Raw genomic sequence first — 14425 nt, forward strand, 5'->3', positions numbered from 1 at the left:
AAATAACTTAAAAGGGAAAATACTATAAAAATATTTGTCCTTTGTCTCTTGATGTGTTTTTCAGTACACTAGCGTAGTAAGACAGCTGCTGCATGTTAAAGATGCAGAGTACAAAACATTTTTTTTTTAAAGCTTTATAGGTAGTCTTATAAAAACTTTGGCGCTCTCTTGAAGGAGAAAGCTGAACTTTGTGTTAATGAAACAATGAATACACTTCACCACGACCAACAAAGATAATAAGCAAACTGTCACACACACACACACACACAATCCCCGACTTGTCCATCAGAGATGAGCAACTCTGTGACGCAGCCTGGAGGCGGTCAGCAGGTGGAGATGGAGCTGGGTGGGGAACGCTCACCGAGCACAGGTCAGAGGTCACAGGGCCGACCCATGGACATCTCATATCTGCGCAGGTGGTTGACCAGAGACTGTACGTAGGTGAAGACGCATTTGGAGTCGGGTTTGTTGCCCATGATCATCATGTCCTCCACTTCCAGCAAAGGCATGCAGTTGGCGTAGGTCCTGAGGAACGGCATACAGACAGTATGAGAAATAACACACAGGCTGGTAGAAGACTCTCTTCTTCTTATCCTTATCTGACTCGGTGTGGAAACCCTTTCAAAAGCTCTCTAAATAAACTTCAGTAATGCAGTTTCAATAAACATTTTTAGGAACAGACGTCACAAGTGAGCAACGCAGAGAGTGACCACAGGGTGGCGTTATATCTCCACATACTGTAAACCCTGTGAGCCGTCCTACACAAACAGTGTAGAGTAACAGCATGAGGGCAAATGTCTCAAATAAAAAATAAAACTAATGTCAACAACATAAATTTGGTGTTGTAATTTAAGTGCAGACGTGGAGGTCATTCTGTACTTCACCGTGACACTATCTTTATAAGGCTTTACAAGCATAAACACCTGTAAACTCACGCTTGATTAAAAGTCAGTGGACAACACGGCCTTTCCGTTCTCTGCTTTGTTTCTTCACTTCTCTGTTTGAAACATTGTGATACAGCAGTTCCTTTTAAAGCGCTGAGCTGCAGATGGTCCTGGCTCTCTGCCTGAGCCATAGTCTGACTATGTAGAAATGCACACATGGACACACACACACACACACATACCATGTTTGGTACTTTGGGCCTGAGTGGCTTCAGATTAACATGAAGGATCAAATAGCCAAAACCGGCCAATAAAGGAGTTTTCTGAAACACTATGCTTGATTTAAATCCTAACAGCTGCTTTAAAACATGCAGTTACAGACACACACACACACACACACACACACACACAAAAACACACACCCCCTCCATCCCATCTCTCAGAACCAAAGCGAGGTTTCTTCGCAGGTTTGCCCCCTCTCTCACCATGGGTTCAGTTAAAGGTGGGGTGCGACTCTAGGAGGAGTTTTTGGTTTTAACCAGGCCCTTCGTCACCAGACCCCTGTAGAACTCCTGTAGGTACGTATACACACACTTCCAATCGGGCTCGCGCATCTTCACCATGTCGTCCACATCCAACAGCTGGGGACAGTCCACCAGTTTCCTGTGTCCGCACCCGGCAGGAGGGGAGGGGGGGGGAGACGGGGGAGGACGAGGACAGGAAGGAAAGGCAGACCCAAAGAGATAGAAACAAAGAAGAGGAGGAGGAGGAGGAGGAGGAGAGTGACGTACAGATAAGAAGAAGAGAAGGAACAGGACAGAGATAGTGGACAAAGTGTGGGAAAGAGTGGAAGAAAAACAGAGCAGTGAGCAGCCAAACAAAAAAACAAAAAAAAAGAGTCAGGGTGAAAAGAGAGGGAGAGAGAAATGACACAAAAAGAAACAATAACATTACATTCTCTGTGTACACAAATATATCCATGAGTTGACATGCTTCATGAACATCACGATACATACAGTATGTGGCAAACACACACACATACATGAGACAAAACAAAACGTCAAATGAGCGTCGGGTGATGCTCATTTGGCCTTTTTGTTTGTTGTTGTTTTTTTCTGTGCGACTTTTGACCTTTTCGATCTGACGACGTTCCGTCAGACACACAAGACACGATGAAAAAAACAACAAGGATTCTGCAAAAAAAACAACACAACAAAACACACAAGACAAAAACATAATGGTGACTCTAAAAACAAACCGGTGCACAGGATGAAGTGTGTGTGTGTGAAAACAGTGTGTGTGTCGGGAATCCAGATAACTGCTGGGAGGGTCGGGGTGCCCAGGGAAGGGAGTGATAGTGCAACACAGAAGGTGGAAAGATGGGGGGGCTGTGGTGAGAGTCTGGAGTTCAGAGCATGAATATCATCATCAGCATAGACATGATCCTACTGGGAGCATGTGAGCACACACACACACACACACACACATACAGGTGGGGGGGTCGCGGCATCACAAAGTGAGAATGGTGTGATGCAAGAGGGATGAGGAAGAGAGAGGAAGAGGAGAGAGATTAGGAGTAAAAAAAGAGGAGGGGAGATGTAGCCGAGAGCTCGTCCGTTTCGTTTTTTTAACCTGGTGGTTGTTTGGGGAGGGTTTGCTCATGGGTCTCTGGTTTAGAGCAGACGGAGGGTGTCACAGCAGTTACTCATAGTAGAGGACAGATGGAGAGTGGAGGTTTAGAGGTGGAGTAATTAGAGGAGAAGCCTTGAGGTGGTTCGATACACCTGGGAGAGACGGGGGAAAGTTAACACCGGGACATCAGTCGAGGAGCTTCCACGTGTTTTCCGTCTGTCCTTCGGGCTCGAGCACATGTTGGCGAAGAGCAACACTGAATTAAAGCTGGAGGTGGATTTTTTAACGAGAGAAGCATGTGAAAAATCTGTATGATGCAAAAAAAAAAAAGGGAGAAATGTGACGGTTTGGGAAAACAAGAAGAGGCTGCAGCAGCTTCTTCCGCTGGTTTCTCCTAATATCCTGCACATTCTCTCTGCCAAGCTTAACAAAACAACAAAAGGTTCGCTGCTGTTGATGTGGTTTCTGCAACAAAAGGTTGGTTGCCGCTCTCGCTCGCTGTCAAAACTTCAACAAAATAGTGGAACCGATGTGGTTAGTGGACATGTTACTAGGACAAACGGGATGTTCTCTGTGTACTCACTCTGCCGTGGTGAAGGCCACCTCAAAGTTTTGCCTGCGGTTGCTGGGGATCAGGGAGTCGTAGTCAAAGGATTCAGGGAAGAAATTATGCACCAGGGCACAGAACGCCATGCCGTTGCTCCAGCTGGATGAAAAATTCTGAATATCCACATGCTGGAGGGAGAAGACAGAGTAGACAGAATAAATACGGATCTATCACGGGTAGATAAGTGATGGAAACATTCCCAGAGTAGGAAAATATTATCTCAGGGTTTGTCTCGTCAGGTTCAGTCTCAGCTTCCCTGGCTGACATTAAAGATGAGCACCAAACACAGAGTTGGTTGCCGTTGCTGCTCGGCTCACCTCATACGAGCGGGTCTTGGCGCGGCACCAGTCGAGCAGCATCTGCTTGATGGAGTTTGCGTTGGGTACACCAAAGCTGGTGGAACGCTGGACCTTGTTTACCTTGGCGACCGCCGGATTTCCAGGGCTGAAAGACGAGCTTTGTGTTAATATTTACATGCTTCGACCCGCTCCTTTTCTTTCTTTGGTGGTTACACCTCTCCGTTAATTCTTACCCGCCTCCCTCCTTCTCCAGCTTCTCTATCATGGCTTTTCGGGCCTGCATGGCCGAGGTCTTCGGCAGAGTCTGAGCCCTCATCAGCTCTTTGCGCCGCTCCGCTTGCTTCCGCTCCACCGCGGCCAAGCCGCCGCTGCCGCCTCGAGACGACGCGTCATCCTCGCGGTCAAACACACTGAGGCAGGGAGGCGTACATGGAGTTAATCTGTGAAAGTGCGTTGACTTTAAATTTTGTGTCGTTGTGCTGATCATCACCTACCTGCCCACTTTTTTATTTGTGTTGGAGGAGGATGATGATGACGAGGAGCTGTAGCTGTATGATTTTGACTGGAGTGTCCCTCCTGAGATAATAACAACCAGACATATTAATATATTATATACATATATATAATTACGATACAGTATTGAGGGCAAAATAAAGTAATGACTCACTGTCTGTTTTCTGAACATAACTGGCCTCGACCATAGTGCTGCGTGTCGATCTGCTCCCATCATCTAAAACCAAAAACACACACTTTAAATTAAATACATATTCAACATTTCCCGTTTCCAGACTGTCAGCATCTTCTATTGTTTACTTTTTCCTCACAAGATGTCTTTTGTGTCTTTAAAGTATGAATGACTAGAATCACTTCTTTGTTCTCAGGTGGTTAAATACAGGTTCTAAGAAAGGTTCAAACAAAGTTCAGAAATGCACAGGAAACGTAAAGAAGAGTACTACCAGACGAGGCGAAGCGGTCCGTCTTGGTGACTTGGCTCAGGCTGGAGCCATCCGCCGACTTCTCCACCTTCCTCATCACAGTCTCTCCGGCTCCGACCCCAGCACGGCCTTTCTGCGTTCGCTCCTCTCTCTGCTGCCGGAGCTCCTGCAGACGGGTCTCGCGCTCCTTTTCTCTCTGGTCTGAAGGGGGGGGGAGAGAGAAGGGGCAGAGAAGGGGCAGAGAGGTAGAGAGATGATGTCAGTGGAAAAAGAGGAGGAGGAGGAGGGGGACAAAAGGTCCTAAACAAACTGACAGCACCTCATCCGACTGCCACAAAGACGGATTTAAACAGGGCTTTCCAAATTTGAGGTGAAGGATCGCAGCCGAGCCAAAGTAATATGTGCTGCACATCACAGAGCAAAGAAGCAAACACACTCTGATCGTTCCCTGTGGAGCGCCGTGTCCAGAATACAGATACCTCCCCACCTGCAGTGCTTCCTCCAGCTTTTACACGACAATGTATTAAACACCCAACGCAGTTATTCAGACAGTTATTCTTAGACACTCTGTTTAGTTTTGTCCATATATATCTTTTTTTCCCTGCCCTTCCTATGTTCCATGCCAGCGAGTGCACTGAACTTGTACAGATCTGGGAATCCAATTAGGCGAGGTTCAGCTGTGAGCTCGATGCAACCAGACACCTGGTGAAACCACATGGTGAGTGCTCACTGCAAAACAGAGAATGCACTAAACGTGGTGGACGTTTCAATAACAACGTTGCAGGACACTGAGGTGAGTGTGAAACCAGGATGCATGCACGTTAAGAAAACCGTCAACACATCAATCATCTACTAAAGTGGTCTGAGTGATCCGACAATGGCAGGATGGTGCACACAATGAGACAAACGCAGGCACGTATCAATAGTTAATACACACTGCACACCAACCTGCCCTACCTATTTCTTCTTGAGTACATCCCAGCTTGGCCTCTGAAGGCAGAATGGATAGAAATCATACAGAAATGGCTGGTAAATTAAAAATCATCTGATGTTTTTTTTTATTTGGGAAAAGAAGCAAAAATGTCATGTGGTTGGAAGAACAGATTTTCTTCTTTGTTCTGTTACCTCTCTTTTTCTTACGTAGGTCTCTCATGGCTGCACGGATCATCTTCCTCTCCTCGAAGTCTTTTGACTCATCTAACTGTGGAAGAGAGAAAAAAAAAAAACACAAACGGAAACAATGAGGTCATTCCTCGCAAAAAGTTAAAGTGGCATGTCTGTATTTATGCATGCAGGGGCCGCCATATAGCTGGTGAGATTTAGTGTTAATACACTTTGTTACATTTGGTGATTTCAAGCAGAATCATATCTTGGGTGTTAAGTACCATTTTGTCAAGGAGCTCTTCGTCCTCGATGGCAGCCAGCTGTTCTGCAGTCAGTTTTCCAGAGTGCTCGTCGAGTTTGGCCTGAGAGCCGGAGCCGTTGGGGATGGCCGGGACGGGACACACCACCTGGGCAGACGGTCCAACCGAAAACACCGGCTCAGAGGCCACGACGGGCTCCGTCTCCATCTGCACACGACACATAACAGGAACACATGCAGTGAGCAACAACATCCAGACATGCAAAATAAAGCACAGTCACGGGATTGTGTGTCATTGTTAGTTGGATGTGTGTATTGCCGTCTCAGAGCTCCTGCAGGAAGAATCTCCAAACCTGGAGCTCAGGCTTCTAGGTCGACATTTAGGATGTAAAAAGCACAATAGAACACTGGTTTAACACACTGCAGCCTTAATAGGCTTGAGTGCGTGAAGTAGACTCACTAATAATCTCTTTTTGTAACCAGACTGCCAGCTCACCACGTCTCATCATTTCTTCCACCCCCTCCGCCTCCCAGCCGCGCAAGAGAGGGCGACAGTAAGCACATGAGAGGGAGAGCAGCGCTGCCAGGTTCCTGTTAACGTAGTTCATGGAGTGTGACTGACACGCCGAGTGTCCAAATGATACTGAGCTGCTGCGGAGCACGAGTTTATGTGACAGGTACGGTACACCATTAGGGCTGGAGGATTGGAACAATGCATTAGCAGATATAAACTCTGAGGTAAAGGTATGTTCACCACAGAAGGAGTGGAGGGAGTAGGCTGAAGAGGAAGTAGAGCACCAAGAGGACAATCGCACCATTATAGGTTGTTGATATAAACCTGGACGTCTACCAGCATATTTGCAGTCACCATAAATCCTACAGAAAAACACCTCTTAAACGTTCCTTCCATATGTTTCTGAATGCCTGTGGCGCACCGTGAGCTCTAGCTGGGGCTTCAATGCTTTTGTTGTAACCGAGTCCACGTCCAGATATAGCTCAAACAGCTGGCCTTGTCCCTATCCACAGCCTCCCCAGCCCTCCTCCCCGCGGGGCCCGATCGGGGCCAGATCCCACCAGGGAGGGACAATGTCCAGCACGGCCACAGCGACCACAGTTGGCCATTGGTTTTAAGACTCTTCTGGACACGAGACAGACTGGACTGAGAGGCACTTGACCGATGAGGAATGTTTTGGGACACAACATCCCAAACAAGCGCTTTGATTCAGGCAACGGGGGGAATGTGAGTGGGGTGTGAAAATCCAAGATAACCTCCGTGCTCGATCTGAATTCAGCTTCAGCATCTGAGTCACTGTGACACACACATGCTCTTTTGTTTGGTTCTTCTGTAATACGAGCTACAAAAAACAATCAAAACATTTTGACTCATCACTTTGACCTACAATACAGTCTCTCCCAGCGGAATTATTAAACGCTGACATGAGAGAAATAGTAGATTTCACAAAGGCATGGGGGAAAACTAGTAGAAAAGTAGGAATATGAACACTGAATACAAACACACAGTGATTTATATGGGATTTGTATGAGAGTACATAGAGCAAGGCTAAAGAGAGGGTTATCCTGTCAGCCATGAAGCTGTACTGAAAAGTGAACATGGATGTTCTGAAGATGGTAAACTATAGCCCAGAACCACTGTTACTCATAAAAACATGTTTTCCTCCACCACAAAATCAGCATCCACTCAGCTGACCACTTGCATACAGACACACATGAGTGATTGCTAGGATCACAAACAAATGGTGGCAGAGGATTGGAATACCTCCACATAAACACAATCTGTTGTAAGTGACTGACAGCTGAGATGGTCGGAAGCTTTTTGTAAAAAGGAAGTGAGGACAAAACGTACGATTAAAGCCAACGTTGGAACGGCAGCTCGACAAGTATGTGAGCAAGAACAGCCAGTGACATGGCACGTAAAAGCTTGTCAACGCTGGAATAACAGACATTGCCATTCTTCGTGCAGCTTATTTAAAAGGGGGGAGGTGATAATAACACACAGACCCATTAACAGAGAGCAGTACCGTGCTGTTGTTGCAAGAAATGTTTGCCATCAGAGAGGGAGCAGAGAGGGAGCGGCAGGTTGCAAAGGTGGGCGGGTGGGGGACAGGTGAAGGCTCTGGATTCTGAGGTGTGCTTGGCCCTGCAGAGTCTGAGTCCTGGAGGCATGATGAAGGCTCCTCTAGTATGCTTGATGGAACTGGAATGCCCCCACTGGATGGAACATCTTGGGGAGTGCAGGATGAAGTACCATGTGGTGCAGTGTCCTGGGACGTGCAGGCTGGAGAATCACTGCATGACGTTGGAAAATCACCAGATGGTGTTTGGTTTTCACATGGAACTGAAGGTGAGCCGTCTTTGCTGGGCAGTACATTTAGCGAGGAACCGGGGAGCCCCATCACCTGGCACAGGGCCTCCACTTGCCTCGCCAGACTTTCTTGCTGAATCCTCAGCCTGAGGTTCTCCTCCTGCAGCCAGGCAACGGCCTCGGCCAGAGGATCCACCTGAGCTGCTGCCTTCTCCAGACGGGCATCCACTCTCTTCCCAAAGGCCTGCAGGTCACAATGGACTTCCCCCACTGCACACTGTAATGTTAATTCAAATTTGCTCCGGCAAAATGGCTCCTCTTCATCATCTGCCTCCTCCTGCGCGAACAGATCGCCTATCACTTCCTCCAGGCCAGACTCGGCACAAAGACTATCTGGGCTGCCCAAAGCCTCTGGAGCCTGGGAGGCTGGGAGGAAGTCCAGGTTCACTCCGGGCATGGCAAGTCCAGCTGCACCCAATGACACTCTAAAATCCGTTTGGTTTGAATCTTCTTGTGTCGCAAAAACTCAGACGTGAGGGTAGAAGGTGTCCACGCTCTCCGTCTGTCTACAGAGACTTTCAAAACAAAGCAAGTTTTTTATAGCCCCAGCAAATCTCAGTCAACACCCTGACAGCCAATGAGCATGCAAGGAATCCTGTTTCCCAGGCAGCAGTAGCCCCACCCCTTGATTTCCAGGTGCCGTGGACACGTCTATTTATCTCCAGCCCTGCCATTATTCCACTGAGCCAGTGAGTCCTAGGGCACTGGTGGAGGCCGGAGGGGGAGTGATAGTGGCAACAATAAAACTTGCCCTACTTCTTCCAACTATCCTTTTTTATTTACAGCCATTGTCCTTCACACCTCGATTATCAGGCGACAAGGGTTTAGTTTAGGCCTTACATGTTAGTGTTTCGCACCTCATAAACCTGCATTCTGATAAAATGCAACTGCACTGGGACTAATGGGGTCAGCTGTGTTATATGACTGTGATCGAAGTCCACGGAGGACAGAGTGGAGTTTAGGGCCACGAACAGTCTGGTTGACCAGTGTGGGGGACCCGGGGGCCCCGCTTCTCCACGTCTCTGGGCAAGGATGTTGGGAAGGACATCGTAGCTCTTCCAAGATTTTGGTTCAGACTTCCTGACAGGGCAGCAGGAGCCCAGCTGCTGCTCATGTGGATGCTTCAAGTGCTTTGGTGACAGATTAAGAGCTTTCCAAGTGTGCCGACAGAAGTCTGTGTCTGTATGTTGTTCATAGTGTAAGATGCTCAAGTGCATCAATTAAATACCTACTGGCGATTTATTGGATGATTGCAGACCATGCAGAGAAACCAAATGATACTGTACATACTGTATCGTGGTAGTCGGTGTGATTATAGCAAAATGAGAACGAACCTTTAATTCTAAATTCAACTTAAACTAAAGTGCAATGGAGAACAATTTGACAAAAGGAAAAAAGTGGTCTCTCCTGATATTGACAGGAAGAAGAGAGTGAAGAGAAATGTGACTGGTAGCAAGGAAAATGGATCAAAACCCAAGAAGGACTTTACTATAGTCTTACCTTGAATCAAAGCTCCAACACACAGCAAAAAAAGAAGAACCAACATTGCAATGAGGGAAAAATCTAACTCTGAGATGACTTTTCTCCCCAGTTTGCACAGATGTCTGCAGACGAGGCTTAAATCCGCGACACATGTAAACTGGTTGTGTGACTAGCAGCATGTCAACAATGGAGGTCCTTTTCTCTGTGTGTGACAGTAAGACAATCTTTCATTGACTGTGTGTCCATGTTCACACAACAGCACTTTGCCTGTGTGACTGTCCGGTCATCACCCTGGTAATAAAGCTAAGGTATTAATTGTATTTATGTTCAAGGCCGAGCGTGGACGGGCAGCTGAGATGAGCAGCAGCAGCTGCGATAACTCGGAGCATGAGGTATCAATAATCAGCTGCCGGCCTCACCTGTCTAAAATCAACTGTCATCACTGCACTGAAACACTACAGCCATCTAGACCTTACCATTAACATGATCGTAATCGTGCTTTTATAATAAATAAAACGGAGCAGCTCTTTTAGAGTATTTCCATTGTTTATTTTATCTGAACATGTTTCTCTCCATTGACTCTCAAATAGATTGTAATTTATAAGCAATAAGCTGCAAGAACATGTTTTATTGGGATAAAAACAACGACAAAAAAACTTGCGCATGCTCAAGTTAGACCACCGAGGAGAAGCTCAGACCACCCAGACAGATCAGAGTCCCAGACAGGAACCACTGTGGTCAATAAACAAACTATCAGCACCTCTAAATAGGATTAATTTATCACTAACTCGTGTTACACCACCTTGATATCTGCACACTCTTCTTCTTATAATTAATACATGGATTATGTGAAAAGGGTACCTGCATAAACTACTAGGAATCCTCCCTGGACCTCTCACACACCTTGACCCCCCAGGAGGTCTTAGCAGGTAAAAAAAACTATTTAAATCAGAAATAAAATAAGATTTTGTTGATGTAGATTTTTCATATATTTTTGTTAGAATCATTTAAAATACATTTAGTAATGTCACACATGTCAGCACACACACAAAGCCGTTACCTGCATGCCGTTATGGTAAGGTCGTAACAGCACTCAGCTCAGACAAGTAAAAACCTCAACTCCTGCAGAATCTCTGTCCCCTTCCTGCAAAATCCCTTTTCGACCAGAAAGTCTCTGCTAAGCTATCTGAGTTTGTACCTGCCCCTGTGTGTGTCTCAATAAGGGCCTAACTAGAGGCCTTAAATTCACCCTGCAGCCTTGTGGAGCCTCCTCCCAGCCCTTATTAACCAGCTCCTTGATCCCATAACAAGATTACAGCTGTGCTCGACACGGGGGGGGGGGGTTTACACAGCCATTAAGGAGTAAACAGGACACCGCTTCGTCTCTCCTCAGCCTCTAAATCCCCCACTTTCCATTCATGTGGAGACTTCCTTTCATGGAGGAGCAAGGGATGTTAAGGAATGAGGCATGGGAGTTTGGATGTTCTTCCTAACCCCGGAGGTGACAGAGGGATGGACTCTGGCCACTTTCAGCCTATTACAACACAAAAATTGCGAGGCGAGAGCTCTTTAGGTTTTGGCCATGCAAGAAAAAGCTGCAATGAAGAAGTCAAGATGTGTTCCGATGCAGCGCATGAAGAGGGACAGGTGTGATTTGGGAAAATATTTCCCAGATAAATCTCAGCGGGCAAAGTCCTGCCGGGAGAAAACGAGGAATGCCCCGAGCACCTCCCTCTCCCTCTCTCTCCTTCACATACCCTACAAGGACAGATGTGACTGGCTACCCACTCCGTGTTTGATAAACATGGTTCTTCCCTCGGCTCCCCTCCTTTTTCTCACACTCTGTCTTTCACTGTCCCGGCTCACTCGCTTTTCAGGCCTTTATAGGTGATTGCTATGACATGGATGCAGCAAAAACACAGCGGTATTCGACTGAGTCAGTTGGGAATGAAATAGATGAGAAGGAAAATTTCATCTTTTATTAGAAAGGAAATGGGAATGTGTCCGTCTCCATGTCTGTCTTTATGCGTGATAGACTGACGACCTTGTCCATGTTGTACTGTGCCTTCGCCCCAAATCTCAACTGGGATCGACTCAAGCCCACCCACGATCATCGATCGATAATGGATGGACGGAACTGGGAATGTTCTTTTAGTGCATGTTTGACATGGTTCTGTCTCCAATGTTCTGACCATTTACCAGATTATAATTTGCAAAGGCAGACTGTACCTTGATGGAGGATCCGGAGGTCAGGCTGGATGAGGAGAGCTTGAATGGTGTCGCTCTGAGGCCAAGGGTCAGCTCTGAAACAGACGTAGTGAAGACACAGATTAACACAAAGCACAAAATAAACATTTAGGTAGCTATAGTGCACAGCTATGCATTGAATAAGAACAAAGGTCAAACAAAAGGTCCCGTTGTGTGCATGGTCTTGCACGGAGTTGGTAGTAGCTATTAGTCAGTTATATAAGCTGCCATAGTACCATAAACAACATGGCCTCATGTCTAATGAGAGACAAGCGAGAAAATGTAGATGACGCCACCTTTCATATAAACAGATCTCTTTATTCGTCCACATGGTGTATTGTAGGTCCTTGGACCTGCTGTCAAACCCCCCACCCCGTCTCTACACACGCACACACATGAGGTACATCATAAAATACAGGATCCATGCACACACCCGATCCCGGCCTGCCTTTAGTCAGTTGGGAGACAGGCAGGTTCCCAAAAAAGGAGCACAAAACCATTAAAGAAAATTGAGCCGATCTCTGTGAAGGAGCCCAGTGGGGCTGCCAGAATGAGTCCGGGGGTGATGGTTGTAATTGCACAGGTCCAGCTTGAGTTTTAAATAAATTGTTTGGGTTGGAGGTCCCGGTTGCTGGGAAGAGCTGAAACTTAAGACATCTTGTTTGGACAGGCAATAATAGCAGCTGTAGCAGCTCTGCTTCTGAAACAGCTATTCATGTTTTTGCAATTAATGAATCCTGCTGGTACTGTTTGCACTCTGATTACATGTACAATGTGTTTTTTTAATGTCCTGCTGCTTAATATGCCTATTGTTTATTTGACAATACAGAGACCCAAATTAAAATGCTGCTTATTTTTGTATTTAAAAGTGTCATGGAGATTCCCTAATTTAGAAAAAGCAGATGCTGTCCGGTCAATAGCGCTGATGAAGACCATACATTCATTTTTTAAACTATTTCAGGGGAGCGACCATGCATTGATCTGCTGCACAGTGATATTAACCATGTTCATTAATTCGAAAACAGGGTTAATCTAAACTATTGATAATCTAAAGTTATTTTTCCACAGGACTCCCCTGTGGCTGGTTTAGAGCTTAATGCGCTGACCATAAAACTGCAACATTAGCGTCCGGTCCGTGGATGTAGCATGTCCTTTACCTTCTTCCCTAATTTCCTGTCATCTGCTCTTCACAGTACATACAATTCAATGCATGAACACCTTTTGTTGATAGTTGACAGCAGTACACAGCACACACCAGTGAATGATGCAAGAACGTGCCATTTTAGATAAAACAGGGACGGAAACATGCACAGCATAGAACAAACCCAACACTGTAGTGTGTTGTGGGAGGAGCAGGCTGATTCATCTTCACTACAACAGTATTACTATTCAGTCTGGCTTGAGAGCCAATTATTGTGTCCTTTGTCCCAATATACTCGCTTCTGTTGACCGCTGACCTCGCCCCCTCTGCACTGCCCGCTCTTTAACAAATACCCTTCAGTACATTCACGCTGTTTCACATTCAGCAGTAACACCCATCCCCAGTCATCCACGTGCTTTGCTCGTCATCATCCCACTTGTGAGCGGTTCCTTGGTGCCGTTGCCTCCCACAACCACTGGGATTCCATTGTGATCTTAGAGTTGATGTCAGACATGCAGTCGCTAATTTAACACCGAAACACAGTGTGTTGCAGACCTGCATGCTGTTCCAACTCAACAGTGATCTTTAATCAAGTTTCACTTCAAAGGCACCGTACGCCAAGTGGTCAAACAAACCATTACATTTTCCATTTTATTGTCATTTAAAATCCTGAATTAATACTTTGGTGTCCCGTTAAGGGAGTTATTTGAGCTGACTGAGCGTTTGAGTACGATAAGGTTGTTGCTCCTACCTGCTCTCTGTCCCAGAGAATTAGTGGTGGTGATGCGTGGGGCCATGTTGGTGATGGGGACGATGTTGCCCCTAGAGGAGGACGTGGAGGAGGTCGTGGTGCGCCCATCCTTGATCTCGATGGTCAGGAAAGTCTTCATGTCCGGGTCTGCCTCTCCCTGGGTGACCTGCTGTGCAGCTGCTCTCCCTGGGGTCCTGTCTTCCTTTGAGTTACTGGAGGCATGCACATCTTTTTCAGCCGAATGCCTCGTCCCACCCATCGAGTTCTGCCATTGGCCAGCTGAAGACAGAGGTTTAGTGGCCACGCCTCTTGGCTGATGACTCTGGGATGCGGCTGAGGTGTGAGACGTGGAGTCCACACGTGGCCCTGCTGGCCTGTCTCCAGATGTGCCGAGGGATGCTGCTGTGTGTGCAAACAGCTCGGTGGCTCTGGAGACGTTCGTCTGGCCGGAGGTGGTCCCGTTCCTCAGAGGAGCTCTCTTCAACGCTGGTACGCTCGGGCTCTGGCTGGGCTCCGCAAACTTGCGCATTCGATCGCGTACGGAGTTGGTGCGGTTGAATTGCTCCAATACAACATCTTTCTGCTTGGGTGCTGTAACGACATAATGCAGGATGGGAGTTGAAATCGCAGCGAAGCTCTCAGTACAGCAGAGATCCCTTCCACTATTCAGGTTGAATTTAGCTGACTTAGAGTCATCTTCT

General features: G+C 46.8%; 1 protein-coding gene across 6 annotated transcripts in view; it reads right to left on the minus strand.

The window, feature by feature from the left end:
- Nucleotides 1-384: 384 nt before the first annotated feature.
- The window catches only part of smtnb (smoothelin b), a 40388-nt gene continuing 26347 nt past the window's right edge, over nt 385-14425 (minus strand). For 5 of the 6 annotated variants that reach the window (XM_084025096.1, XM_084025095.1, XM_084025099.1 and 2 more), the window contains 13 exons: nt 13725-14315; nt 11815-11888; nt 5743-5928; nt 5483-5558; nt 5315-5347; nt 4379-4558; nt 4090-4152; nt 3917-3998; nt 3656-3832; nt 3441-3567; nt 3100-3251; nt 1370-1547; nt 385-525 (listed from right to left, as the gene is read on the minus strand). In XM_084025096.1, the coding sequence (XP_083881222.1) occupies nt 1400-1547; nt 3100-3251; nt 3441-3567; nt 3656-3832; nt 3917-3998; nt 4090-4152; nt 4379-4558; nt 5315-5347; nt 5483-5558; nt 5743-5928; nt 11815-11888; nt 13725-14315 (1889 nt within the window). In that variant the 3' untranslated portion in view covers nt 385-525; nt 1370-1399. The remainder of the gene's footprint in view (nt 526-1369; nt 1548-3099; nt 3252-3440; nt 3568-3655; nt 3833-3916; nt 3999-4089; nt 4153-4378; nt 4559-5314; nt 5348-5482; nt 5559-5742; nt 5929-11814; nt 11889-13724; nt 14316-14425) is intronic. The other variant, XM_084025097.1, reaches the window with a different exon arrangement.

The sequence above is a fragment of the Eutrigla gurnardus genome (assembly GCF_963514095.1).
Source record: "Eutrigla gurnardus genome assembly, chromosome: 13".
Taxonomy (NCBI): Eukaryota; Metazoa; Chordata; class Actinopteri; order Perciformes; family Triglidae; genus Eutrigla; species Eutrigla gurnardus.